The sequence below is a fragment of the Dipodomys merriami genome, unplaced genomic scaffold (assembly GCF_024711535.1).
Source record: "Dipodomys merriami isolate MVZ:Mamm:240054 unplaced genomic scaffold, mDipMer1.0.p SCAF_305, whole genome shotgun sequence".
NCBI classification, from domain to species: domain Eukaryota; kingdom Metazoa; phylum Chordata; class Mammalia; order Rodentia; family Heteromyidae; genus Dipodomys; species Dipodomys merriami.
The window spans coordinates 833,780-861,642 of NW_027204549.1; the positions used below are offsets into that span (position 1 = coordinate 833,780).

General features: G+C 55.8%; 1 protein-coding gene across 1 annotated transcript; it reads right to left on the minus strand.

The window, feature by feature from the left end:
- Positions 1-2,045: 2,045 nt before the first annotated feature.
- On the minus strand, positions 2,046-20,030 carry LOC138840878 (protein SSUH2 homolog). Its single transcript, XM_070041271.1, has 12 exons — positions 20,006-20,030; positions 15,042-15,137; positions 14,672-14,753; positions 13,477-13,609; positions 12,454-12,514; positions 11,446-11,570; positions 10,344-10,406; positions 9,031-9,116; positions 7,978-8,070; positions 7,349-7,454; positions 5,056-5,163; positions 2,046-2,786 (listed from the first exon to the last, which is right to left on the minus strand). The coding sequence occupies exons 1-12, from the start codon at positions 20,028-20,030 to the stop codon at positions 2,640-2,642; spliced, it is 1,125 nt and encodes a 374-aa protein (XP_069897372.1). The 3' UTR covers positions 2,046-2,639.
- Positions 20,031-27,863: the final 7,833 nt, after the last annotated feature.

Below are 27,863 nucleotides of genomic sequence, written 5' to 3' on the forward strand. Positions count from 1 at the left end.
ACCAAAAATAAAAGCAGGTCCCTGAGACCAGGTCTCTGATCTCAGATCTTGCCCCTGGCTGCGTTCTGTCTTAACCCCGGCCACGCGTCCCCTGTGAGGTGAGCTGGTCTGCCCCACTTCCCCTCAGACCTGAATGATGCAGCCAGCTGACCGTGGACTGAGGCCTGTGGAACCGTGGCCCCTACTAGACCTTTCCTCCTGTGTCCTTCAGACGTCTCCTTCCCGGGAAAATGCCTGCAGAGCCACTTACAGGAGTGGAGAGCTGTTGGGCTCACCGTTTCTGAATTCAGGCCATGAGTGGCTGGCCCGTGGCTGGGCCCTGAGGGGAGGCTGAACGTCAGCATGGGAGACTCGAGGCAGAGGCGGCCACTGGCTTGTGGCAGCCAGGGAGCAGGGAGCGGCACACCCATGCAGGCTGGCTTCCTTCCCCCTGTCATTCACCAGGGCACCAGCCTAACAGATGGTGCTCTCGTGTTGCGGGAGGTCTCCCCTCCCAGAGTCCTCTGAGGAGATGCCTCACAGACACACCTGGAGAGTACCTTATACTCTCCCAGGAGTCCCCGGTCCAATAGCGCTAACAAGATAGCTGAGACGCTACAATCCTTCAAGTTGTTTGTCTCACCTATTTTGCCTCAGTGATCACCACACCCAGTAGCTAGTGAAAAACAAAGCTACATGACTCACACCTGTCATCCTAGCTACTGGAGAGACTGAGATCTGAGGATTGTGGTTCAAAGTCAGCCAGAGCAGGAAAATCCATGAGACTCTTTTTTTTTTTTTTTCTGGTCGTGGAGCTTGAACTCTGGGCTTGGGCACTGTCCTTGTGCTCTTCAGCTCAAGGCAAGCACTCTACCCCTTGAGCCACAGCGCCACTTCCAGTTTTCTAGTGGTTTATTGGAGATAAGAGTCTCATGGACTTTCCTGCCCAGGCTGGCTTTGAACTGCAATCCTCAGATCTCAGCCTCCTGAGTAGCTAAGATTACGGGTGTGAGCCACCAGCGTCTGGCTCAATGAGACTCTTACCTCCAATTAACCACCAGAAACCCATTAGTAAAGCTGTGGCTCAAGTGTTAGAGTGCTAGCCTTGAGTACAAAGCTCAGAGACAGCATCCAAGTTCTATGTTCAATCACCAGAACCAGCACAAAGAAAAAAAGAGGAGGGTGTCACTAGGATTCTCTTCTGGCAGAGCAATAAAGAAAGAAGAAAAACCGGGCACCAGTGGCTCACCCCTATGACACTAGCTACTCAGGAGGCTGAGATCTGAGGATCACAGTTCAAAGCTAGCCCAGGCAGGAAACTCTATGAGACTCTTATCTCCAATAAACCACTCCATAGTACTGTGGCTCAAGTGGTAGAGCGCTGGCCTTGAGCAAAGAAAGCTCAGGGACAGCATCCAGGCCCAAGTACAAGCCCCAGGACTGGCAAAATAAAAAGAGGAAGGTACTGGAGTGTAATGTTGTTCTAAAGCATACCTGAACCAGGCTGGGACCTAGTCCTTATAGACAATCCAGTTAGAAGTATGGCTTTCTGTGCTCTTCTCTGCCCCACAGACTTTACTGAGCCTATGGCCATATAGCAACGTCCACATCAGCCCAGAGCAAGAGGAAGACATGACAGTAGCAAATTAAGTCATATCCTGACTGGAGGAAAGGCCATCAACCCTGACCCAACAGAAAAACCCCGCAATGGTTATCAGCTGTCAGATCCACCTGGGATTTTGCCAGAACTACCTGAGCTGGGCACCCGTACAGGGGTGGGGAATGGGGGGAACTCACAGCATCTTTCCTTTCCTGCTGCTCCACTGCCCCGTGCAAGCTCTTCTCTCCAGCCAGAATCTCTCTGTGGGTTCACAAACCAACAGTGCACACGGGCCACTGGCTGTCAGCTTCACGCACATGACAATTCCTTTTTCTGCTAGAATAAGCTTTAGAGAGAACCCAGTTCTGTACAATTTTCCCATAGAATGGAGAAAGTAGAAGAAACTTGGGGGAGGAGTTGTAAGTACAAGATTTAATCTGTAAATGCTGAGCCATGACCCCACAAGAAGCTGTAAGGAGCCCACAGAAAAATTGAAAGGAAGAGGGAGATCTGAGGGCATTTCAAACAAGGTGTCCGTGGCGGGGGGCGGGGGGAGGAGCCAAAGAATAGGACTGAATGCCAAAGGAGAGTGTGCACTGCGTGAAGGAGTAACCCACGAGCCTGGTGTGGAATGAGCATTCCCCATCAGTGAGAGGCCGGCAGTCATGGAAGGCCAGGAGAGCCTTGCTATTGGGTGACGGCCCATCGGTGTGCATCTTCTGCCATTTCCCCAGTGCTCAGCCCAACAGGAGATGCACACAGGAAGACATCACAGCTGAGCCAGGCGGACACCATGGAAGCACCCACTGGACCCGGCCTGAGCTCAGAGACCAGAGGCGCTGCCTGCAATTGAAATGGCTTCTCACTTGTTCTAAAGGAATGCATCCAGGTGAATTCTTGCAGATGAAAGATGGAGTCCATCAAACCAGCTCTGCACAGAATTGCATCTTGATAAATGATGAGCTGATTTTTCTGGAAAGACTGCCAAGGGGAATCATCCAGGGCAGTCAACCACAAGTGAAGATGTCCCCTTGGCGGGCCCTGGAGACAGCCACACCCATCAGATGATCATGCAGCCACAGCAGTACCGTTCAGGGTGGTCTACTGCGTACACCTGGTGGTCGGTGCCATAGATGTAGTAGACATGCGTCTTCCCGTGGTACTGGTAATGAACTTCCGTGAGGGGGATCAGCTCAATGGTCTGGCGCTGAGGAGACAAATGGCCAAAAACACTTCAGTGTTCCTTTGAGGCATTTCACCGGCTCAAGAATCCTCTGCAGCTCCTTACTGCCTGCAGAATAACGCGCATGCTGCCGAGTTGATAGGAAATCTGGAGTTGTTGGCACACTTGGTCCCCAATCTCCTACTATGCTCCTTCCTGAAGCCTAGGCTCTGGGCTAAACTGACTCCTTTAGCCACTATCTGCTTGTAGTTTCAGCTAGTGGGGCCATGGACCTCCCCCAGAAAGCTCCAGGAAGCCACCAGCCAAAGACCAGGTCTTCTAGGAGAATTTATTTCTAAGCAAGGTGCTGCAGGAAGGCACAGGATACCCACTTTAAACATCTTTCAAAACCACCACCGAGACAGAATGGCGTGCTTGACAAATTTTGAATTGAAGTTTTAAGATGAAACATTAAAACTGAGCGCTGATGGTTCGTGCTTAGAAGCCTAGCTACACAGGAAGCTGAGCTCTGAGGATCACAGTCCAAAGCCAGCCTGGGCAGATAAATCCAAAAGACAGTTATTGCCAACTAACTAGCCAAAAGTGAGAAGTGAAGCTGTGGCTCAAGCGTAGAGCACCAGCCCTGAGAGGCAAAGTCAGGTGAGAGCCAGAGGCCCTGAGTTCAAGCCTTGGTATCAGCACAAGAAAAAGATAAAATACGACGCCATACAAACTTGGAGGGCTGGTGGGTTATGTCTAGCTATCATCTAAGACCTCTCTCACTACCACCATCATGACCTACCTTGCAAAATGTCTCTCTGATGTTCATTTTTCTTCAAAAGCTGGGGATACTGAGGCCCATGGGCTCACTGAACTCCCCCCCCCACCTTTCCACAGAGACATCTTAAATCCCTCCTTCTCCATCCCCTTCTCTGAGCAGTGGTCCACAGCCTGACCAACTCACATGGCCCTGAACACTGCACCCCAGCCTCACCTCAAGGGAGAGCCCAGGGCTCCCACAGAGACCCCATCTCTATTAGCATTCCAGGCTGCTGTGTGGTTAGCAAGAATTCTACACTGGTGATGCAGGAACATGACTCCTGGGAAGTTACACCTCCCTGGAACTTTCTGCAGGCCTGGCCTTTGCTCTCTCTGGGCAACCTATCCTCATCCCATACTCTACTACAGAAACCTGAGCTCTTCAGTTCCACGCCAAGACAAGCCTCGTGCCCCTCATTTCACAGACAAGAACATTGGGCCCACAGAGAGGAAGAAAGCATCTAATACCTCAATGGAGGGTGCGTCTGAGAAGCAGGTGCCAACCTGGTAGGTAAACATCTCCATGATGTGTGGCTCCAACGAAAGGGCCCTAGTTCCTTCACCCACCCCCGCTGGGGCTGCTCCCTTCAGGCCTGAGCTAGCTTTTTCCATTGCTAGAGAGGCTGTCTGACCCTGGCCATTTCCTCCCCTCTCTGGGCCTCTTGTCAGGCAGAGGAAAAGTCAGGAATTTGGATTTGACTCCAGGAAGACAGCCTCCCGTCAATCAATCAGCCATAAATAGTGTTCTTAGCCTTGTGAGACTTGTGCTATGGAGGTTTTGTATAAAAACCTGAATGCAGAAAGTCTGGGAGGCTGAGGGGTGGCTGTCCCCGTGAAGGAGAGTTAGGTCTCCTCAGAAGACAGGAATAAGAAATGGCAGACACAACATGTGGGAGACAACAGGTGGCCGGCCTGTCGATGGCGCTTCTTCTTCCCATAATGCTCTGTGTTCCCGCTTAAAAGCTTCTTCTTTTCCCATCATGCCCTGGGTTCCTGCTCAACCAATACGAAGAGCTGGGAAAGTACATTTACACCCCAGGCTCTGAGACCCCCAGCCAACAAGGGCTGGAAGGCCTGGAAAAACTGTGAGCACTGCCGCCACCTGGTGGCCATCAGGATAAGCCGCCCAAACCAGGGGGGTGGGAACAAAGATGGCCAGAGGCTGCCTGTGTTTTAGCTTGAATCTCACCTTTTCATTCTCCTGTGTGAACATCAGGGAGCTGAATAAAAAAGACACTAGAAACTACCAATAGCTTCCTGCCTCTCAGAATCACAACGCAGGCCGCTGCGGCCTCCTGCTCCCGGGCTTTCTACCCTCCGCCACCTCACACTGGGTCCCACTCCCCTCTGCTCTCCTCAGCCCTGACATTCTCAGGAAAGAGGCCCCAGGCTGAGAGACAGCATCACCCTTTCCCATGACCAGGGGAAGCAGGTACAGTCCAACCCCAGGGGCCTCGGCTTTCAACCGCCCAGGCCCAATCCCTGTCCAGCTCACCTGCTGCAGGACGCGGGCCCTGGAGGCCACAGAAGCTCCATGCTCCGCGATGCCCCTCTGGGAGGCCAGAGAGATGTCCCGTAGGGGGAAGTCCACAATGGGGTACACCTGCAGGAGACAGACACAGACACCTTCTCAGCCCCAGAGGAAGAGAAGGACCCCCCTCACTCCCTGAGCACACTGTGGCTGGGGCATGTGCTCTGCCTCTGCAGACCCTGAGCGCACACCTTCTGAGCCCAGGATTCTCTCACAAGGGGCAGGGTGCCATAATCAGAAACGGAGCCCATAATCCCCAGAAAACCTTGCACGGGCCTACTCTGTCAGGAAATACTGCTCAGGACACCACAGCCCTCTGCACATGCCCAGTGATCCGTGTGGGTGTAGCTGCACAGTTCTGCACGTACACATGCGCAGTGGACTTACAGTCGCTCAGGTGTGGACACACAGCTCTCTGCACATGCTCAGTGGGCCCTGTGGGTGTACTCCTAACAGTTTTGCACATGCGCAGTGGTTCGTGGGGGGAGGGGAAACCCACAGCTCTGTACATACACAGTGGGCCCTGTGGATGTGGATGCACTAGCTGCTGTACATGGACAGCAGGAAAGAGCCAACTTCTGTTTTCCACATCAAAACTGCCCAAGGATGTCAGGCACTGACCCACAAAGAACCCAACAGATGCTGGCAAGGATATAGCTAAAAGAGAATGCTACTACACTGTGGGTGGAAATGCAAACTTGTGCAACCACTCTGGAAGGCAATATGGAGGTTCCTCAAAAGAATAAACATAGAACTACCTTAGTACCCAGCAATCCCACTCCTGGGCACAAATCCAGTAGAGCACAAACAAGGTTACAATAAAGCCACCAGCACAACTATGTGCATTACAGCATTGTTTAGCATAGCCAAGATATGGAATCAGCCCAAATGCTCTCAATGAGTGAATGGAACAAGAAAATGAGTATACAATGTACAATGGAATTTTATTCATCTATCAGGAAGAATGATATTGTACCATTTGTAAGGAAATGGAAGGACTTGGGGAAAATTGTATTAAGTGACATAAGCCAGACCCTGAGAAACACAGGTTGCCTGTTTTCCCTCACTTGTGGTAGATAGAATGTGCTTATAAATCTGTAGGTAGTATGCAGGTGGTTACAAATGAATTAACTGAAGTATAATATGCAGGTGGTTACAAATGAATTAACTGAAGTATAATAGACTCGGGGGAGCTCAAATAGTTTAATTTTTTTAGAAAGACTAGGTCAGAACCCAACAAAATCAGTGTCAGGATAGGGGTATTTGCAAGAGGGCGAGCACAAGGGGGGTGGGGCAGACAAATGAAGGGGGGAAAGTAGGAGAACACAGTTAAGAATTCATTGTTGGTGGGGGAGGGGAGGGATAGTGGGATGACAACAAGGGAAGGGTAACAATGACCAACAAGTGGTGTACCCACTGCCTTAGTCATGACTGTAACCCTCTGCCCAGCACCTTTACAGTAAAATAAAATTAGAAAAAAGGAATTCATTGTCTATACCACAAAATTAAGAAAAGTAATGGAGGGGTGTATCTAAGAGGGGGCGAGAATGTGGAAGGGGGTGACGCTGCTCAATGTGCATTGTACCCATAAACTGCTATGTTAAGTGGCGCCTCCTTTGTACAACTACTTGAAGATAATAAACGTTTAAAAAGAAGGTGATCGCAATCTGTTCTTGAACAAAAAGAAAGTGGGACTGGGTTCCCATGGAACTTCACTGGCAAACACAAACACTGGGCCAGGGTTCTAGCCATGGGCCTGGAAAAGTGGTCTGGTGGCTGACTTCTGGTTGCCAGAGCTCCAGACTCTGCCAGCTCATTTCCGTCTGCCGTGGGAGCCTCTGCCCTTCCAACGCCCCCCCCCATCCCCGCCCCTGCTCAGGACCCACACAATCCACTCCCCGACTACGCTGTGGGCATTTCCACAGAGAGGCCTGCCTTCCCCCCAGCCCGCCCCAGCACCCCGGGCCTCCTGACCCAGCCCGTCTCCATCACCCTGGTACCACCATCACCCTAACACACGGCCTCTTTCTCTCCTTCACCAGGCGGGACCGCCATGAGGGGCAGACATTTTATATGGTACCCACGGACCCAGTCCAGGCCTGGCACGTGGGCAAAGCTCTCCACGTCTGTGGTGGAAGAGAGAGGAGCAGCCTCTTCCTTGCCTGGACGGCTCTGGCCTCACCCACTTCCAGCTCCAGACCAAGGACAGCCCAGGGCAGGGGCCCCGGGGTCCCCATCTTCTAAGACACCTCCTCACCGTGGTGTTTTCGTCCCGGAAGAGGTTTTCTCCCTTGGCCTTCGCTAGCAGCTCCGCGGGGCACCGAAGCTGACGCCCAGACACAAACTCAAACAGGCTGTTCTTCCTGGGAGAAGAGACCAGTGTGCCAGGTGGGAAGGCGGGGCTGGGATCCCGCACACCTGGGCTGGAGACTACGTGAGGGACACGGTGGGAGCTGGGGCTGAAGCCCCCCACCACACCTGGAGATCTAGACGCCAACGGCCACGCAGGCCACACAGGCCACACAGGCCACGCAGGCCACGCAGCCCCTGGATGGACCCGATCCCACCTCCGAGGGGAGGGGACGTGCCCCTCAGCCAGGCAGCAGGCACAGCACAGGGCCTTCACGTCTGGAGATGAGGGAGGACACCACCGACATTCCTACCCATCGCTGCCCGCAATGGGTGATTGCTGCTCTTATAGGCAGTGCTGGCAGAACCTGAACTCAGGTCCACGTGTTCCGAAGGCCATCCTCAGCCTCCACCTTACCCCCAGCTCCTCTTCAGGGAGCTCTTCACCCTCCCTGAGACCCCACAGCCCCCCATACCAGGGAGAGTTGCTGTGGTGTCAGGCCCGGCCCCCTCGCCCAGGCCCAGGCCGGCACTTACCACATGATGACCAGCTGGACGAAGTGCAGCAGCTTCCGCTCCCCCTTGCAGGTGCCACACGTCCTGTGGCCCCGCCCCGAGCACGTGCAGCACCTGAGGGCCAGGGCTCCTCAGATCAGTCCCACCCCCAAGCCCTCCTCCCACGGGAAGGTGCTCGCTCAGCGGGGTGGCCGGCCATTGTGTTTATCTGTTCATCCCCTCCTTCCCATGGTGGCTCTCCCCCCACCTAACCATCCCTCCCTCTGTGTCTAGCTCGAGCTGGTCCACGGTCTTATCCCTGGCCCTAGCAATGGCAGTCAGTACAAAGATGGACACAGGACCCAAATAAACACCATGGGACCCTTCCAAGAAGGGCTTGCTAGAATGATCAGGAAAGGAGGGGTTACTGGATTGAAACTATCAGTGGTCCCTTCCACCATTCCAGCCTGTGACATTATTTAAACACCTGGATCCAGCTGTACCTGAAGCCAATATACATACATATCCCCCTCGATTTTTCCCGTGTGTAGAACCTGTAGACAGGCTTGCTATTTTGTTGTTTTGCTCTGTGGTCAAAGTCAGCTTCAGTGGGGTTCCTTTTACTCGCAAATGAAATAAGTCTCAGTTTCTTTCCCAACTAAAGACCTCCCTCATCAATCACGGCGGAAGGCAGATGGCAACCAATGAAGGACTCAGGCTGAGCGTCTGGGCCAAAGGATCACCAACCAACCCGGCGGTGAGCTGTTCTACGCCCCGCGGTTTGCCGTCACGGTAAAAGTGTGTACATGTGTGAGAGGAGGCGTTTACAAACTGCAGTAGCTCACTGGTCCCAAATCCTGAGCAGAGATAGGATGTTGCTCTTGTCAATCAATTTTCCTTGATTCTTCCTCATGCAGACCCTGCTATATGGGCAGGGTCCTTCTCCTAGCTCCTTCCCCACTCTCTTCCTCTCTGCACCTGACCCGTAGAGGTGGCTTGGTCACTGCCCATAAAATCCAGAAATGCCAGGCCTTGGGACAAGAAGAACCCCCCCCCTCCCACCCGCCCGCCGTGGGCTGCAAGACCCGCACCTACCTGCGTCTGTGGGATCCAGAGCACATGTGACACCTCCGGACCTGCCCCGCTTTGCTCCTGGCTCTGCTGCAGGATGGACATCGAACCTGCGGACCCACACTGCCTCTGCCACTGGCTCCCTGGAAGCCAGGCCAAGGGTGTCCCAAGCCTGGATGATTCCACCACAGCGGGAGGACCGGAGAGAGGGGCTGCACACAGCCAGACTGGGGATGGGGAGGGCAGGGCCTGGGAGAGGTGGTTTTGGACAGCAGGGGGCAGTGTGGTGCAGCTCGAGTCTGGAGAGCCAAGGCCAGGGAGGAGTTAGCCTGGATTCTAGGATGGTTCCCACCCTGAAGGTGTGGTTGGTTGGTTGGTTTCTGCGAAGGCTGAGGCCCCAAAAGGCCTGGAGATCTGCTTAGGCCCCTGTGCTGGTCTGGATTCAAAATCAGCCCAAGGCAAGTGCCCTGGAACCTCTCTGGAAGGGACCTGCTGGGAAGCACTCTTTACTAGCATGCTTAGGTTAGACGGGGCCACAGGACCTCAGAGAAGCCAGGGTCCTGGTTCCCGTGACTCACAGCCGTGGTGAGGATACAAAAGGCTCTGGGGAAGGAGCCAGAGGACCACAGGCAGAGGCTGGAGCGAGCAACCATAAGCCAAGGCCCGCCCGGGGCAGGTCGGCCAGCAGCAAGGACAGGCCCGGACACCTCCGCAGAGCTTCCAGAACTGCCTCTGCTGGGCCCTGGTGGCCCGCACCTGCCACGCGAGCTGCTCAGGAGGCCTAGATCTGAGGAGCCTGGTTCAAAGCCAGTGGGGGGCACACAAAATCTGGAGACTGTCATCTCCAAGGAACCAGCAAAACGTAGGCAGTGGAGGCAGAAATCAAGTGGCAAAGTGCCAGCCATGAGCAAAAGAAGCCAAGCGAGGAAGTGGCGCTGTGGCTCAAGTGGTGGAGCGCCCTTCAGCTGAGGGACAGCGCCCAGGCCCAGAGTTCAGGGCCCAGGATCTACACACACACACACACACACACACATACACACACACACACACACACACACGCACACGCACGCACACACCAAAGGGGGTCCTGGGCCAGGGTGTGGGGGGACCCCAAGGGCTTAGCGCTCAGCAGGAGATGGCAAAGGGAAGAGCGCAGAAGCTACACTCTCACGCGCACCCGCCTCCCCATGTCAGATGGGAAACTGGAGGCTCAGGACGGGGGACGACTTGCCTGGGCGCTCACCATGAGTGACTGGGGCCCAGGCCTCTTTCCCCGCCCCCCCATCCACCATGCCCCCCAGGGGGACTCCCCCACCCGCTGCCCACCCGTGACTCACCGTGCCAGCCCCGTGGCAGACGCTGCACTTGTAACGGCCACGCCCGTGGCATTTGTGACAGTCCTGAAAGCCAAGAGCTCTCCTGGCATCTAGTGTCCCAGGCGGGTCCCCCACCCCCATGATGTCGTGACCCCAAACAGAAGAGCTGCTTCTGGGAGAGACAGGATGGACGGGGGGGAGGGGGGGACACAGGGATGCACGGGAGGAAGGCAGATCCAGGACCCCATGGCCAGCCATGGAGTGGCAGTGACTCTCCCCACACCCACCCAGGCTGCTCTGGGACCTGGTCCTCTAGCACAGCCTGCACACAGACACCGACACGGAGCGAGCCGCCGCATGCACTGAATCATGGGATGGAAAGATCTTTGGAGAAAAGAATTGAAAGGTTTTAAGCCAGCTGATGGCTCACGCCTATCATCCTAGCTACTCAGGAGGCTGAGATCTGAGAATCATGGTTCAAAGCCAGCCTGGGCAGGAATGTCGGTGAGACTCTTATCTCCAATGAACCACCAGAAAACCGGAAGTGGCGCTGTGGCTCAAGTGGTAGAGCACTGGCCTTGAGCCAAAGAGCTGAGGGACAGCGCCCAGGCCCAGAGTTCAAGCTATTATCTATTGATTAATAGATACATAGATAGATGATAGATATAATAGACACATAGATATGACACATAGTCTGACAGATGATCGACACATAGATAGATATAAAAGACAGATAAGTTGATTGATGATAGATAAATATATAGACATGTAAATGATAGATAGAAACAAAAATTGATAGATGATAGAAACATAGATAGATGATGGATAGATGATAGATACAATAGACACATAAATGATAGGTATGCTAAACAGGTAGAGTGATTGATAGATAGATGATAGCCCTGTAGGTAGATGATGGATGGAGCTGGTGAGTAGAACAGTCCTTTTGCCATGAGAGACTTCCTTCCCTAACTGTGGTGTTCGGTTGCAAAGGCCCTGGGCCCTCCGTAGGTTCCCCCATTGGCCTTCTTTTCCCCAAGGAAGGAGCCCCCAGGCTGGATCTAGATCGGGGGTGCTTTGGCGTGGTGTGGCGCAGCATACGGCCTCCCATGATCCCCCTCACCTTGACCAATGCAGAGTGAGGCACTTGGAACCGTCTGGTGTCTTCCTGAAACATGGGCGGCATCTGCACCTCCATCTCCCAAACGCCAGGAGAGGCGCCCTGTTGGGGCCCGTCGACAGCATGGTCTGCAGAAAGGGGGGGATGTGAGCACAGCTGAGGGGAGCAGGGGGAACTCACCCGGTGCTCGGTGGGTTCCTGGGGCTCCTGGAGGTTACATGGGGGCCCACACCCGGGGGGGGGTAAACACCCGGATGGCGTCCGGCTCTTTTACTTTCTAGGTCTATGGCCACACCTCTGCCAGCAAATTCCTTAACCTTTCTGACCTTCAGGTCTCTCACCTCTACTCTACAATGGGGATAACCATGGCGCGGATGGTGGAGAAAATCTCAAGTAGGAGAATGAAAGAGAAAATAGCAGCCCAAGGCTGGCAGCCACCAAGGGATCGTCATCCCCACCCCTCCTCTTCCACACCCAACTCCTTGTCAGAGCTCTGATCTGCCCTGGTAGGAGGAGAGAGAACATTGGGAGAAATAACCCAGCAAGTCTTCCTGGAAGAGGAGACACCTGGCTGAACCCAGAAGAATAGACCTGAGAGGCCCTGCAGAAAGCAGACATGGCTCGGGGTTTCTGAGACAGAGAACCGGAGCCCCTAATTGGGGCTCAGGAGAAGATGGAAGGGTGAGGCTGTGGGCTGTGGGCTCTAGGCCTCCGGGGTGCTGTGGGATGGTAGGAGCCGGCAGACACCCAAGGCCATGCTCTCTGGCCCCGAAGAGAAGCAGCGGAAGGCAAATGCTGGGCTTCTCCAGGCCTCTTGTGAACGATTTGCCAGACAGGGAGCACAGAGCAGATCAGCACTGGAGAGGCTTGGAGATGAAGACCCCACCCCATTCCACAGGGAAACTGAGGCTGGGCACAAAGGGGCCTCTTAGTCATAGTGAGAGGCTGAGCCACACACCCAGACAGCTGCCCACCCCAGCTCACACCCCCAGCCGCACAGATCTCACTCACCAGTGAACGGCTGGAACACCCACTCGCTTATCCGAGATTCGCTGAAGGTCTCCAGCCGGTACTACGGAAGGAAACAAGCCCAGGGTCAAGGCAGAGCACTGTCCCACCCCGCGGGGCTCCCACACACAGGCCCCTCGGGCTGCCTGGAGCAGGCTGACCACTGCGGCTCTGCCCTGGATACACCACGCCATCTGCAGGTGCTCGGCCAGCCCAGGACGTGGCCAGTTCAGCTCTCTGTGGATTTCTGCATCCAAACATCCTGAGGCCTCCTACAGCCCCAGTCCTTCACCCACGGGATCTCAGAGAGAGAAGGGATCATGGGCATCACTTGGATCTTCTTTTGATATGGGAGGCTCAGAGGGGTCGGCTGACTTTCCCCAAGTCACACAGCTAAAGGTGGCCTCTCCCTCCACTAGGCGCTGCCTGTGTGCTCATCAGAGGATGACAGTACGAATGACACCTGAAAATGCAACCTAGAAAAAATGTCCTAGCCAGGCACAGTGGCTCACACTTGTAATCTCAGCAACTTAGGAGGCTGAGAATCAAAAGGTCTTGAGTTCAAGGTCAGCATGGATAGAAAGTCATGAGACCCCCATCTGAACAAATAAGCCAGGCATGGTGGCTCAGACTTGTATTCCCAGCTATGTAGATGGCAGTCCCAGGCTAGCACCAGGTATAAACGCTATCTAAAAACAAACCAAAGCCAGTAGCTCACACCTGTAGTCCTAGCTTCTCAGGAGGCTGAGATCTAAGGACTGCGCTTTGAGGCCAGGTCAGGCAAGAAAATCAGTGAGACTTGTATCTCCAATTAGCCACTTGAGAGCCAGAAGTGGAGCTGTGACTCCAGTGGGAGAGTGCCAGCCTGACGTGGTTTGGGTGTCACAAACGGGATTTCCCTGCAGCGAGGAATAATGATTTCTGATCCCAGGACTCTTGGTGCCTGTCACACAAGCACCTGTCTCTGTCTCACTGAACCCCAGCCTCCCCTCCCCCCCACTCCCCCACCCCAGCACAGCCCCTTACCCTACAGAGGGTCTGTTGCCTCAATTCCTGGATGACAAGGTCTCCCGCTGTCATGCTGGGGTAACAGCATTTGGAGTTCACGAAGCTGAGAAGGGCTTCCCGGGCCACCTCCTCCGTCACCACGGGGGCTCTGCTGGGACCAAGAAAACGAGGGTCTGGGAAGGGCCCGTGGGCTCACAGGGCTCACGGCCACTTAGCTCCGTTGTTTTGGGTCATCGTGATGCAGAGCATCCTGGAGGTAGAACAAGCGACTCACGTCACGGTGGCCAGGGAGCAGAGAGCAAAGACAAGGTGTTTCCAGCCAAGACACGGTCCGCGGTCACTTCCAAGCCAGGCTCTACCTCCAGTGTCCACCCTCTCCTGTGTCCGCCACACTGTGCATGCATGAGTGGATGACCCAAGAATAGGTCGGGGCTCTCATGTCTACTAACTGGAGGCAGATTGTTGGCTACTACCAAGTCCCCAACATGAGCCTCTGGAACTCACCCGTCCTCCAAAGTCTCCTCTTCCCTGAGCACACCACCTGCCCCAAACACACCCTTGAGGGAGAGGCCTGCGCCCCGCACTCCTTCCGAGCTGCCCTGGCCCCTGGCAGCCTTCAGGGCCCTTGGCTGCTCCCCATACAGCCTGGCAGCCCTGCCCAGTGCAGCCGGCATGGTGGCAGGAGACAGGAGGTGGGCTGGCAGGGGGCCGTGGCACGTGGCTGGCAGCAGGATGGAGACACAGGGAAGCTGTCTCCAGGCCACGCCACTCAGCTGACCGGACACCTGAGGTCTACCCCAGGTCCTGTCAAGACCCAGAGGCGCTCGGCCCCACTGAAGATGGAGACCAGGGTGTGGCGAACCTCTACCAGATGAAGGTATTTCCGCTTTGCAGGCCACGCGTGGCCTGTGCAAACCAAGTGGCCCCTGGAGGGTGAAGGCTGCCACAGACCACACTCGGGTAAGGCTCCGCTCACAAAAACAGGCCACGGGCTGGGCTGGCCCAGGCTACGGTTCGCAGACTCTAGTCTCCAGTGCTGGTTTTGCTGCCAACCTGAAGAACTCAGGGCACTGCAGACCCCTCCAGAACCTGGCCCAGTGTGTTGGAGATGGGGTGACCCCCACGGCCCCCCACAAGGGATCCTGGTGCACCATCAGGGTTGACACCCCCATGGGGGGACTCCTGGGGAGGGGATACACAACCAGAAACCCACCTGTGTGCCAGGAACAAGGACCAGGGCTTCGGTGCCTGATGCTCCCCTGGGGCCTGGGAAGGTGGGAAAAATACCTGCTGTCCTGGAGGAGAGGGAGGGAAATGAGACGGGAGCTCAGTGAAGCCAGTATTTGCAGGGTTAAAGAAGGAATGTACTTCATATCCCTAGACTGAGTGAACACGGATTCCTAGGGCAGCGCCCAGGTATCGGACCCCGGGGGGGGGGGGTGGCACAGGGAAGGGGTGATGTCTCCTCCCCATCCCACCCAGCTCCTGTCCCCAGGGAAACGGGCAGCTGTGTCCTCCCCAGGCCTGTCCCCAGGGACCAGCACACCCTCCCTATGGGAGCCAGCACCCCCACACTTACTGACCCCCCTGAAGAAGCCAGTTGCAGCCAGGCAGGCCTTCCAAGAGTTCAGCAGGGGGCGCCAGAGGGCTCTCGGCCTCGAAGCTGAGGTCCAGCACACCTGTGGGCAGATGCCCCTGGTGACCGTGCGGAAAGGGGAAATCTAAGCCTGGGTGCAGGGCAGAGATCTCCCTTCCCACGCGGGGAGGAGGCGCCTCTCTTTTTTGTTGTTGTTGGTCGGTGGTGGGTCTTGAACTCTGGGCCTGGGTGCTGTCCCTGCGCTCCTCAGCTCAGGGCAAGCGCTCTACCGCTTGAGCCACAGCACCACCTCCAGTTTTCTGGTGGTTTATTGGAGATAAGAGTCAAGGAGTTTCCTTTGAACCACGATCCTCGGATTTCAGCTCCTGGGTAGCTAGGATGACAGGCATGAGCCACCACCAGGAGGCGTCTCTCTTAAAGCTCAAGACCTTTATGCCAACAGTACATATGCTCATAAAATGCCCTGTTCTTCACGTTTATGAAGACACAAAGGCTAGAAGGAGAAGCAAGGAGAAGGAAGGGGAGCTGCCATAGCTGAGGACAGGGCCCACAGCAGAGGCCTGGCTGCGGGAGGGGCCTGGGTCCCACGGCCGGCCGTTCATAGTGCTGGCTGCCGACGTGTGTGTCGATGCCGACGTTCCCCTCCGCAGGTGTCCTCTGTACCTTGGTTCTCACACGACTTTGCTTTGTCTGTTTTTGTCTTTTCTTTGTTGGTACGGGGATTGAACCCAGGATGTTATGCCTGCCGGGCCAGAGCCTAGCCCCGGCCCCACATCCTGGCCCACAGCTTTTGCAGACATGCCTTTAGTCATTAGCTACCAAGGACCCAGGGATTCAAAGCTGTTTTGCATAAAGAGCCCGGATGGAGCTATTTTAGACATGGGGACATGGAAGTCTCTGTCTCTGTTTCCCAATGAGGTCTTTGGAGCACAATGCACTGGTGAGGAAGCCGGACTTTGTTCCAATGCAGAGCTTCTCAGGTAAACAGGTGTGGGAGGGTGAGAGGGTGGAATTTGGCCCCTGAGCCGTCATTCATCACCCCTGTCTTACACCCTCACCCTGGTATCTGTGTCCACATAATAGGTCAGTGTGCGTGGTCTCCTGTCCTTGGCAAGTAATCAATACTCAGCCAATGGCGTGGCTCCCGGAAGCCAGGGCTTCCCCCCTTCATTCCCCTTTATGCCAGAAGACGTTGATGAATGGCTCAGGCACACAAAGACCACCGCGTCCCCTAGGATGGGCCTGCCCTCCCTCGTGGGTGCCACATAACTGGGGTCAGACCGAGATGGGAAGAGGAAAAAATGAGTCAGGAAGCTGGAAGCCCCATCCGTCATCCACGGCCAGCCTGACCTCTGCGGCGGGGCGAGCCTCCGGGGCTGCACTCATCCGGCCCGCGTGCCTCCTGCAAAAACAAAGGGCCCCAGGCTGGCCCGCAAGAATGCGGGCGTCACTGGACGCTGCACAATGCCCGACACAGCGTGTCCAGACGGGGCGTGTCTCTGGCCCCATAGCCCCAGGACTGAGTTTGGTTGGGGGACAGCTGTCCAGCTGGGCTGGCCTGTCCCGAGCTGCGTATGGACAGCTGAGGCTCTCCAGGCTGGTGTAGTCCCTGCCTCCATTGCTTCTTTCCAGAGAAAAAGCAAAATAGTAGCCTGGGATGTAGCCAGGACAATCAGCTCCAGCGTGCAGAGATGAGGGGAGAAGAGAAGGGGGGAAGGGAGGGAGGGAGGGAAGGAGGGAGGGAGAGAGGGAGGAGATAAATGCTTAGAATGCTTAGTTTAGCCATCATCCCAATGATGCCACGCAGTCACTTGGAAATCTTTGCAAAGACAATTAGACAAGACGTTGGTTATTTCTGCTCACCAAGTGTGAGCTGCTTTTTCCTGCATATGAAAGGGGTTTTCCTTAGGCAGAGAGACACCATGGGCAAGCCTTTCACCCTCGCTTTGCTGTTGGTGGTGGTGGTGGTGGTGGTGGTCATGAGGCTTGAACTCAGGGCTTGGGCGCTGTCCCTCAGCTCTTCAGCTCAAGGCTAGCGCTCTACCACTTGAGCCACAGTGCCACTTCTGGTTTTCTGGTAGTTTTATTGGAAATTAGAGTCTTACAGTCTTTTCTGTCCAGGCTGGCTTTGAACCATGATCCTCAGATCTCAGCCTCCGGAGCTGTTGGGATGACAGACCTGAGCCACCGGCGCCTGGCTTCACTCTCCCTTTTGAAGATGCCTTTCTCTTCTCCGCAGAAGATCAATGGAATCCATGCTTCCCGCCCAGATTCCAGATGAGTCATCTTGAGTGTGCAGGTGTCCTGCTGGACTCCTGACTGTAAGGTCCACTCCTGGATGGCGAGCAGACTCCACCCTCCTCCCAGCAAAGTCTCCACTCAGTACCTGCGTTACCTAGGCAACTGGCACACCTGGAAGAGGTCACATCTACATCTGCTGAGGTCACATCTGAATTTGATGTGGCCACACCTTTCTCTGCCCTTACCCTAGATAAGGCCTAGCGCAGGCCCAGACGCCCTCTCTCTGCTCTCTCTGCTCTTTTCTAGCTCTTTCTCAGCTCTTTCCTTCTCTTCTCTTTCCTAGCTCTCTCTTTCCTACCTTTCCCAGATGCTCTCTTTTCTAGCTCTTTTCTAGCTCTTTTCTCTTCTCTGTCCCAGCTCCCTTCTCTTCTCTAGCTCTTTTCTCTCTCTTTCCTCTCTCTTTCCCAGCTCTCTCTCTTTCCCAGGCCTTTCCCAGCCACATGGAGTGCCAACTTTGCCTGGTCCCAGCAGGTCTACTGAATAAACCTACCCCTTACTGAATACCACATGCGTGGTGCTGTTCTTACTCGGCTACCTCTTTTTAAAAACCTAATACTGACTCCAGCCAGTGAGCTTCCTGTCTCCTCTGAGAGCCCTTTGGGGGACAGCAGCCTCTCTCAGATGGCCTGGCGAACAGGCACATAGGAGTGTGCAGTGCACAGAGCGTCACACACAAGGCACACAGCCAGGGTGCAGAAATGGCCCCGTGGCTGGAATCACGTGGAGAAAGCACAAGAGGAGATCCAGGATCAAATTCATAAAGACAGAAAGGAGAGCCAGGGGTCCAGGAGGAGGAAGGGGGGATGGGTAGGGACACAGAGCTTCTGTTATACAAGATGAAAAAATTGTTCTGGCAGGGGATACAGGTAATGGACGCACAGCAATGTGAATGTGCTGGATTGTTCACAAATAAATGGTTAAGATGGTACGGCTTACATATACCTCATCACACATAGTAGTCACTCTAAAGAGAGAGATGCAAGCAAGACCCCAGCTCATCAAACAAGACTGGTGTGTTTGTGTACATCTGTAATCTCGGTTACTCGGGAGGAAGATCACAGCGTGAGGCTAGCCCCCGGGAAAACACGTAAACTACTACCCAAAAGGCAACCTAAAAAGCAAAAAGGACAGAGGGCGTGGCTCAAGTGGCAGGGCTCTGTCTAGCCAGCACAGGCTCTGAGATCAATCCTCGGCACCACACAACTATAAATAGGAATTCAGACGATCAGAGGATAAAGAAAAGGAAAAATAAAAGCTCTGTTTTGCCAAGAAGAACGAGCGCAGGAATGATCGGTGGCCTCACGAGGCCAGAAAGCCTGGCCATCCGGAAGCCGGGCGATCTGCTGTACGAGGGGCAAGGTCCCTGGCCCTTTCTCAGGGATGGGAACGGGATTCCCCCCACCCCCTGCACCAGGAAGGGAGGACGGATGTGGGAGGAGGGGGCTGTGGAGAGAGAAGGGAGAACACAGCATTATGCTGTGTGTGTGAAATCACAGCTCTGCTCCCCGCTCTGACGAACAAACACAAGACAGAACAGTTGAGGGACTCAAGCCGCACAGCCATTAGGCGGAGGCAGAGCGTGGGTCTGAACCCAGGTCTGCTCCAGGGCACTGCGGCTACCAGCCGCTCTCTTTCTCTCTCTCCCTCCCCCCCCCCTTGCCCCTCCTGGGGCTTGAACTCAGGGTCTGCGCACTGTCCCTGAGAATTGTTGCTCAAGGCTAGTGCTCTACCACTTGAACCCCAGCTCCACTTCTGGCATTTTGCTGGTTAATTGGAGGGAAGAGTCTCATGTCTTTCCTGCTCAGGCTGGCTTTGAACCTTCAGACCTCAGCCTCTTGAGTAGCTGAGATGACAGGCATAAGCTATGGGTACCCTGCTCCAACCTCCTTTTACCCATGGGGAAACTGAGGCTCAGAGAAGTTAAGTGACTTACCCCAAGAGCACACAGCCAATTTAAAGCACAATCTAGACTTGAACCCTGGCTTCCCAGTAGGGTGCCTTTCCTAATTAGGGATCAAAAGTTTCCTTTCATTTATTTTTCTCAACATAGAACTTTTCCTCATAAAACACCATTTCCTTCCTTAGGTCTATAGCGGTCTGGCATGCCACTGCAATTCTGTTCTAATGACGACGGGACGGGCTTATCAGGGCTGTGCTTCATATTTGGTCATGAGCATGCTCTTGGCTAGAAGACGGTCCTGAAGATTGCTCACAACTGGACAGGCACCTGTAGCTCACACCTGTAATCCTAGCTACTTGGGAGGCTGAGATCAGGAGGATTGCAGTTTGAGGCCAGCCCAGACCAAAAAGAAATGCAAGAGATGACCCCTTTTGAATGAGTTCAAGTCCCAGTACCACCGAACAATACACTGTTCCCAAGCTCTCGATGGATTCCCGGGCCCATTCCCCTCCGGCCGAGTGAGGACTGTCACTGGAGAAAGGAAGGAGAGGCAGGTCCCCATCAGGGAGGGATGGGCTTGGAGTGATCACTGACTTCCTGTTCTCTTATCCAGAGGCAAAACAGAGGAGGCTGTGGGATGCCAGTCATCCACAGAGGCGGCAAAGGGAGAGAGGGAGAGAGGGAAGGAGGAAGAGAGAGGGGAGAGGGGGGAGGAGAGGCCCGCAGCCCAGTGCCCCCCCTCCACTTACTGTCCCCACTGCGGTCTCTGTCCATGGTAGGAGCGCGGCGGGAGGTGGTGTGTGCTTCAGAGCTCAGGGCAGTGGGGTCGGTCCTCTCCGCCCCTCCCACAGCAGGTCCATTGTTTGGCGATCTGCACACAACACAGGAAAGCTGGCCGTGCCCTCAGCGCCTCCCCCTGCGCTCCCCACCCCCCCCCCCCGCCCATGCCACACCTGAGCAAGGCAGAGCTGGAAGTGGGGTGGGGTGCGGGGAGCCATCGACCCCCTGCATAGAGCTTTCTCCCCTGGGGAGAGCAGCCAGGGGAGCCCCAGACTCCTGGAGAGGGGGTGGGGGGTTCTCTGAAGTGCTGGGTCCCAGCTTCCTGCCTGGCCCTGGAGGCTCAGCTTAGGAGCCGGGCATTCTCCAAAGCCACACAGCAGCCTGGGCCCTGTCTCCGGAGCCCTTGCTTTGGGGCGGGAACTCCCACCTTAAACACGGGAATCCCACCCCTCCACTGACTGAGTCTAAAGCATGAATGTCCAGAGCCGGACAGCACCGGCCTGCCCCTCCCCCCCAAACAAGGATCAGTTGCTCTGGATGGACTTGACCACCACCAGCACACAGGATGTGCCCCAGGGCCCTTGAACAAGCCCCTCATAGCATCCCCTCCCCAGAAGGGCAGGGACCATTTCCTTGGGTCCCTGCCCAGCCCGCGTGGGCCACCCCTCCCCCCCCCATGCACACAGGACCAGACTCCACGTTGGAGCCTCTCTTCTGCCCTGCCCCCTCCCCTCCATCCCATGCTCACCACCCACCCCCACCAGAACACCAGAGCCGCAGCGATCACGTCCCCAATGCCTCGGAAACAGACAAGTCGCGCCCCACTGGTGGATCTTTTTTTCTTTTTCTTTTTTGGTCGTGGGGCTTGAACTCTGGGCCTGGGCGCTGTCCCTCAGCTCTTCAGCTCAAGGCGAGCGCTCTACCACTTGAGCCACAGTGCCACTTCAAGTTTTCTGGTGGTTCATTGGAGATAAAAGTCTCAGGGGCTTTCCTGCCTAGGCTGGATTTGAACCATGGACCTCAGATCTCAGCCTCCTGAGTAGCTAGGATGACAGGCATGAGCCACCAGCGCCCGGCCCACTGGGGGGTCTTTGCGCTGGGGAAGAGCTTCCCAGGGAGACTACAAGCTGTAGACCGGGCAGCAGCAGCCCTAGACCACGGGGAAGGAGAGCTGGGTGTCAGAGGCCCTGCTGGGGTGGAGGCGGAACGGAGGCTGGGGCCTGCCGCGGGATGGGGCCTGGGAGGAGCGGCCAGCCGGGGCCCAGGGTAAACGGAGCCCAGTGGAGCGGCTCTGTGCGTCTGGTGTCTTTCCCTTTGCTTGTGTTCAAAGCTCATCCACGCGGGCGCAAGTGTCGGCATTTCCCCCTCTTGAAGGCTGGCACCCGCGCGTGTGCAGGCGGAGTTCTGTGCATCCCCCCTCCCCGTGGCTTCTCCCGAGGCCGGGTGGGGACAGTGCGTCTTGGAGAGCCAGCCCCTCCCGGCTGGCCAGACGTGGGGCTGTGCGTCCCACGGTGACTCCGCGGAACTTTCTGAACCTTCCTGACCTTGTGATGGCCTCAGCAGCATCCCTGTCCCCCCCCCCCCGTGGCATCAGCGTGCCCCCCCCCTTGGCTCACACGGTCTCCTCTTGACAAAGGCTCAGAGCTGTCAGTGACCTGCCCACGGTCACAGAGCACGGGGCCCAGTTGGTGCCTCAGGACTCAGGCCCCCCAAGGCAGCTTGTCCAAGCCCACTCCCCCCAGAACCCCTCCTCACCCTCGGTCTCCCCCCGCAACCACCGGGGGCCACGCTGAGCAGACACCAGGCACCAGCGCCACCTCACCACTCAGACATCTGCCCAACCCCAGAGCCACCCCAACCCCAGCGCCACCCGAACCTGAGCCACCCCAACCCCAGAGCCACCCCAACCCCAGAGCCACCCCGACCCCAGCGCCACCCCGACCCCAGAGCCACCCCGACCCCAGCGCCACCCCAAACTCCAGAGCCACCTGAACCCCAGAGCCACCCAAACCTGAGCCACCCGAACCCCAGAGCCACCCGAACCTGAGCCACCCCAACCCCAGCGCCACCCCAACCCCAGAGCCACCCGAACCCCAGAGCCACCCCGACCCCAGAGCCACCCCGACCCCAGAGCCACCCCGACCCCAGAGCCACCCCAACCCCAGAGCCACCCCAACCCCAGCGCCACCCGAACCCCAGAGCCACCCCCACCCCAGCGCCACCCCAACCCCAGAGTCACCCCAACCCCGCAAAAGCCAGGAATGCCCAGGGCTGGCGCTGTGATAACATTGTTCCTGGCTGATCTGTTGGCCAGACAGCCGGAGCCCGCGGTGCCCACGCGGGAACCGAGGATGGCCCTGAGGAGAACGCGCTGACACAAAGAAGGAGCCGTCCAAGTGGAGGCTCCACCATGCTGCGCCCCTGCCCTCCTTCCCGGGGTGCCAGGGAGACCGGCACCGCCCTGCGGCCACCGCGGGCCTCCCAGAGCTCAGAGCAGGGACAAGGCCTGCCATCCCGCCAAGGGCGCGGCCGGCCGCAGGCTCTGCCCCCCACACTCCAAACACCCACAGGCCCAGTGCTCCCTCAGAGGAGGACCTCCACCTCGCACACACGCCCCCGCCCCGCCCAGCCTGCCCCTCCTCCCTCCCACCCTGTGCTCAGACAGCTGGTCGCCACACGCCACCCATCCTGCTCATGGGGTGTCTGTCTGCCTGTCTGTCTGCCTTCCTTCTCTCCTTCCTTCCATTCCTCTCCTTCCTTCTTCCTTTCTTTCCCTCCCTCTCTCTCCCTCTTTCTTTCTTCCCTCCCTTCCTCCCTTCCTCTTTCTTTCTTTCTTCCTTCCTACCTTTCTTTCTTTCTTTCTTTCTTTCTTTCTTTCTTCCTTCCTTTCTTTTTTATTTCTCTTTCTCTCTCTTTTCTTCCTTTTGTGCCAGTACTGGAGCTTGAATTCAGGTCCTGGGCCCTGTCCCTGAGCTTTGTCACTTAAGGCTGGCACTCTACCTCCTGAGCCACAACTCCACTTCTGAATTTTGTGTGGTTAACTGGAGATAGGAGTCTCATGGACTTTCCTGCCCTGGCTGGCTTTGAACTGCGTCCTCAGAGCTCAGCCTCCTGAGTAGCTGGGATGACAGGCGTGAGCCACCGGTGCCAGCTCACCAGGAGCTTTTATGTCAGCTATTTCTAGAGTATCTTTCCCAAACCAGAGATCTGATGTCCTGGTGCTTGCCTCCAGGGATGGCGGGCAGCAGCCTGAGCCCCCTCGGCTCGGGTCTCGGCCACGGTGCTGGAAGGTGTTTCCATGGGAGCTGTGGGTGCTCACTGGCGTGAACGCAAGCGCGGCCAGATTCAGCGCCCTGCCTGCTGCCCTCTCTGGGCTGGAAATGGGTGTGGGAGGCAGGAGGACCGTGCCTGACATGGCTGCCCGCCACAGCCCCGCCCTGTCCCCTGTCCCCTGTCACCCATCCCCACCATCCCTCCCAGCCTTCTCATGGGATCCGTTTAGCCATTTAGCATTTTCAAAGGCCAATCCATTGGGTCACTGAAGTTTCCCGGCACGAACTGAATTTGACTGAATTTGCCTCAGACACCCCGCCACGGGCTCGCGGGAGGCCAGGGAAGGGAGGGGCTGGCCGGGGTCACACCGCAGCCAGCACAGCCGCAAATCAGGGCTTCTTCCAGGAGGAAGGAACCCTCTGCACCCCTAGGTCCTAGGTGTGAAACAGCCCCGTGGCCCACAGGACCCGTGTCCTGGCAGAGACCTTGAAGGTAAGGGAGCCATAAGCCTTGTCAGCATGGCCCCCCAAGGAATGAACACTTAGCAGGGCGCTGGTGGCTCCCGCCTGTCATCTCAGCTACTCGGGAGACTGAGATCTGAGCATCACAGTTCAAAGCCAGCCCAGGCAGGAAAGCCCATGAGACTCATCTCCAATGAACCACCAGGAAACCGGAAGTGGCGCTGTGGCTCCAGTGGTAGAGCGCTCGCCTTGAGCTGAAGAGCTGAGGGACAGCGCCCAGGCCCAGAGTTCAAGCCCCAGGACTGATTAAAAAAAAAAAAAGAATACCTAATGGGGGGGGTCTCATGTCTCCTGTCAAAAAGACTGCACCATACCGGCAATGGGGGGTGTCTTCTAGCCCAGCCTGACACCTGCTCCCTGGCCAGCATTCACTCCTGCCCTCCCCTCCCCCTCCCCAACACAGGCTGCAGTTAGAAGCCTCCAAGCCTCACTCCCGCCTGCCCTCCCCCCTCCCTCCAGGCCCCCCTCCCTCCCACTCCATGGTGACCCCCTTCTACAGGTCCCCACACTCTCCACACCGTCTCTCTGCTCCTCACCTGGGAGGGGTGTGCCCAGGACAGAGCCAAGGCAAACCCAGCGGCCAGAACACCGTGACTACTGGGGGTGGGGCACAGAGCAGCGCCAAATGCCCCTTCCTTTCCCGCAGAGCTGGGCACAGGCCACACAGAGCCTTCCCTGGTCCCTCTTCCCGGCTCCCTCCCTCCAGCCCTGACCTCCCACCTCGCAGGCTCTCTGGGGCTCTGTGGGCAGCAGGACAGCCATCTGGACCTGGGTGGAAATGCCCTGCTCCTCCCCACAGACCATCCACCAGACAACAGCTCCGTGTCACCCGCATCACCACTTACCATCCCTTGTCTTTGCTTCCTGCTGGTAGGCCTCTCCTTCCCTGTGGGGAAGGACCAGGCCGAGGGGAGGATGGGAAGGAGAGGCTGGGCACGTCTGCTCCTGCCTGTGAGTCTAGCTATCTGGGAAACAGAAATAAGAGGATTGAGGTCTGAGGCCAGCCTGGGCAAAAGCACAAGACCCTATCTTAAAAATAAACAAAGGCAAAAGGGCTGAGGGCATGAGAGGGTCTGGCTATCCAGTGTGGAGTGCTGAGTTCCAACGCCAATATTGCAAAGAAAGGAGAGAGACAGAGATAGGCAGAGATAGTGGCAGAAAGAAGGAGAGAAGAAAGGAAAGGGGAAAGAGGAAAGGAGGGAGGGAAGGAAGGAAAAAAGAAAGAAAGGAGGGAAAGAGGAAAGGAAAGGAGGGAAAGAAAGAAGGAGGGAGGGAAAAAGGAAGGAAGGAAGGAAATCTTCACTCTTCTTCATCTCACCCTGAATAACTCCCCTGCTTCAAATCCCTATGGCTCTGCGTAACCCCAGAATGCCCCAACTCTTCCATCTGGCTCCAAACAGCCCTTCCAGCCATACCTCCACCCCTCCCCTAGATTCCCTCAGGCCACTGAGTTCTGGGCCCCACCACACTCCTGTGTAATCCCAGAATGCACTGCCACAACTCAAAGCCTTGTGCACGGAGTTGTTCCTGCTCCAAATAGTTTCCATTCTCCCACACGTCCTCCAAGACCATCTCAGATGCTCCCTCCTCTGGGGCGCCATCTTTGATTTCACTAGGCAGAAACATTCCCTCCTCTCTCTCTCCAGGGCAGTCTTCGCAGGGCTGTTGTTTGTGGATCTGGCAGGGGTAGGGGTGGAGATAGGGGGTGGTAGCAGGAGATAGGAGGTGGGGGCTAGGATGCGGGGTGTGGGGGGGGGGCTGCCTGACTTCTAGAACCCCAAAGGGCAACCACAGGAACTGAGCACTGAGCATCTTTCAGGGTCTAAACAAAGAGCCACAAGTAGAGTCCTAGAGCCATTCAAGTCACACCTGCCTAGGTCTGAGGCTGGACATTCAAACCCACAACCCCATAGACTCCAGAGAGGAAGGAGACCCAGCGGTCACTGGCCTCGGGCTTCAAAATCATTTCCTATCCTCTCCATCTGTCTTCACTGTGCTTTTCTATATCCATAAACAGGTGCCCTAATACTGCGAATAAAAATCAAACACACAAGAGATGAAAACTGAAATGGCCACTCACCCTCCATGGCCTGTAAGTAAACTCACACACATCCCATGTAGGTGTAAACTCGCACACACATCCCATGTAGGTGTAAACTCACACACACATCTCATGTAAGTGTACTCACACTTAGGATTTTTTAAAATATAAAAACATACTGGTTTTCTTGTTTAAAAAAAAAAAACAAAATTTAAACAGGATTTTTTTTAACATTTTGTTTAAAATAACAACAACAGCAACTAAGCGGTGGATGGTTCGGGCACATTTGATTGTGTTGCTATTTTTGTCCTGAATTTTAAGCCGAGCACATAACCTGGCTCCAGTCCAGGCACTGGCTGAGCACCAATAATGAAGACATTGTTCACGAGCCTTTCGATTTTACTGATAATCCTTATTTTTCTGTCTGGATGGGATTCCATTTATTTTTGATAAGTTTTACGGATGTGTAACACACGTCACAAAGACGCACAAATCCTAAGCACACCACTCAGTGTTATCATAAAGCACAGAGACCAGACCGCACTCGGCTCCCAAGCGGAACTCAACCACAGCGGGCCCCTGGGGGCTCCTTAGTCTTGCTCTGTCTCCACCCCGGGCAAACCTCCTTCCCTTCCCTGCTGTACGGCACAGCTCAGAGCTGCCAGGAGCGGAGGGCGGTGCAGTCACTGCGGAGAGTCAGGGTGTAGACCAGGTGTTTAAATGACAAAAACTTCTCCACTCCTAGCTTTGGAGACCGGAAGTTTGAGATTGGGTGCTGGCACACCTCAATTCTGTGGGGGGCCCACCAGAATTGAGCTTCCTCGGCTTTGTTTTAATTATCTTTATGTGTCCCCCACTAGACAGAGACACGGAGAAAGACAGACACACAGACTGATCCCCTCCCTAGGGACCCCCATGACAAGATTTGTGCCCCCAGTTATCTCTCACAGCCCCACTTCTAAGCCCCTTGGGGTTAGGAAGTTGGGGGACAGCCTCAGCCCCCCAAGTACTCGGTGACCGGCTCTCTTGGCTCCCATTGTGACAAGCTTCCATGTTGTCCCGGCCTCGGTAGGGAGCGTGGCTCCGTGTAGCCAACCGTCCTCCTCTGCTAGACAGCCAAACGGCAGGGCTGCGTTTGTATTTAAACTCTGCAGCATGTCTGAACACGTGTGCACTGCCTGGTTTCATGGATGGATGTTGCCACTGGGGGTAGGATAAGAACATGTCAAGGGCAGCTTTCCCAAGGTCACACCCCAAGGTCACAGCAATGAGGGACACCAACCAGGCTCACAACGCAGCTCCAGGGTTTTCCAGGCCTGCCCCCTGGAGTCCCGCTGTCTACTCCATTCCCATGACACCTCTATTCTTCCCTCCTTGCTTCACTCCCTCTCTCCCCTCCCTCCCTCCTTCCATCTCCTTCTCCCTCTTCCCTCCCTCCCTCCCTCCTTCCTTCCTTCCTTCCTTCTTCTTCTCCTATCTTCCCTTTCTATCTTCCTCCCTCTCTACCTCTCCCCTCCCTCCCTCTCTCTCATCTCCCCTCCCTTGGTTTTACGCTCTCCTGCACACTCCCTACTGGGTACCAGCCTCCATACAGTCAGTCCTCCTCACTGGAGAATTTATTACATGTTGTTTTGACCAAGTATGGTTAAGAAATAATAATAATAATAATAATTATTATTATTATTGGCTGGCAGCTCACCGGTGTCAGTCATGAGTGGCTGGAAGCATGTTTGGGCTTGTAATTAGGGTGTGGGTCCCCCAGCCAAACCAGGTGCCCTCCCACCCACCTCACTACCATTTGGCCTTTGTCAGAAGTGGGGGGCCCCCAGCTCCAGTCATGGGGTACGGCAGAGATGGATAGGCAGGAATGATGACTGAGAAGCTCACGGTGTCCTTTCCCAAATGCAGGACAGCGGGGAAGGTTCACACTGCCCGTGAGCTACTGCGGGCAGGAAGCGGGATTTCAATACAATATTATTCCAACTAAACACA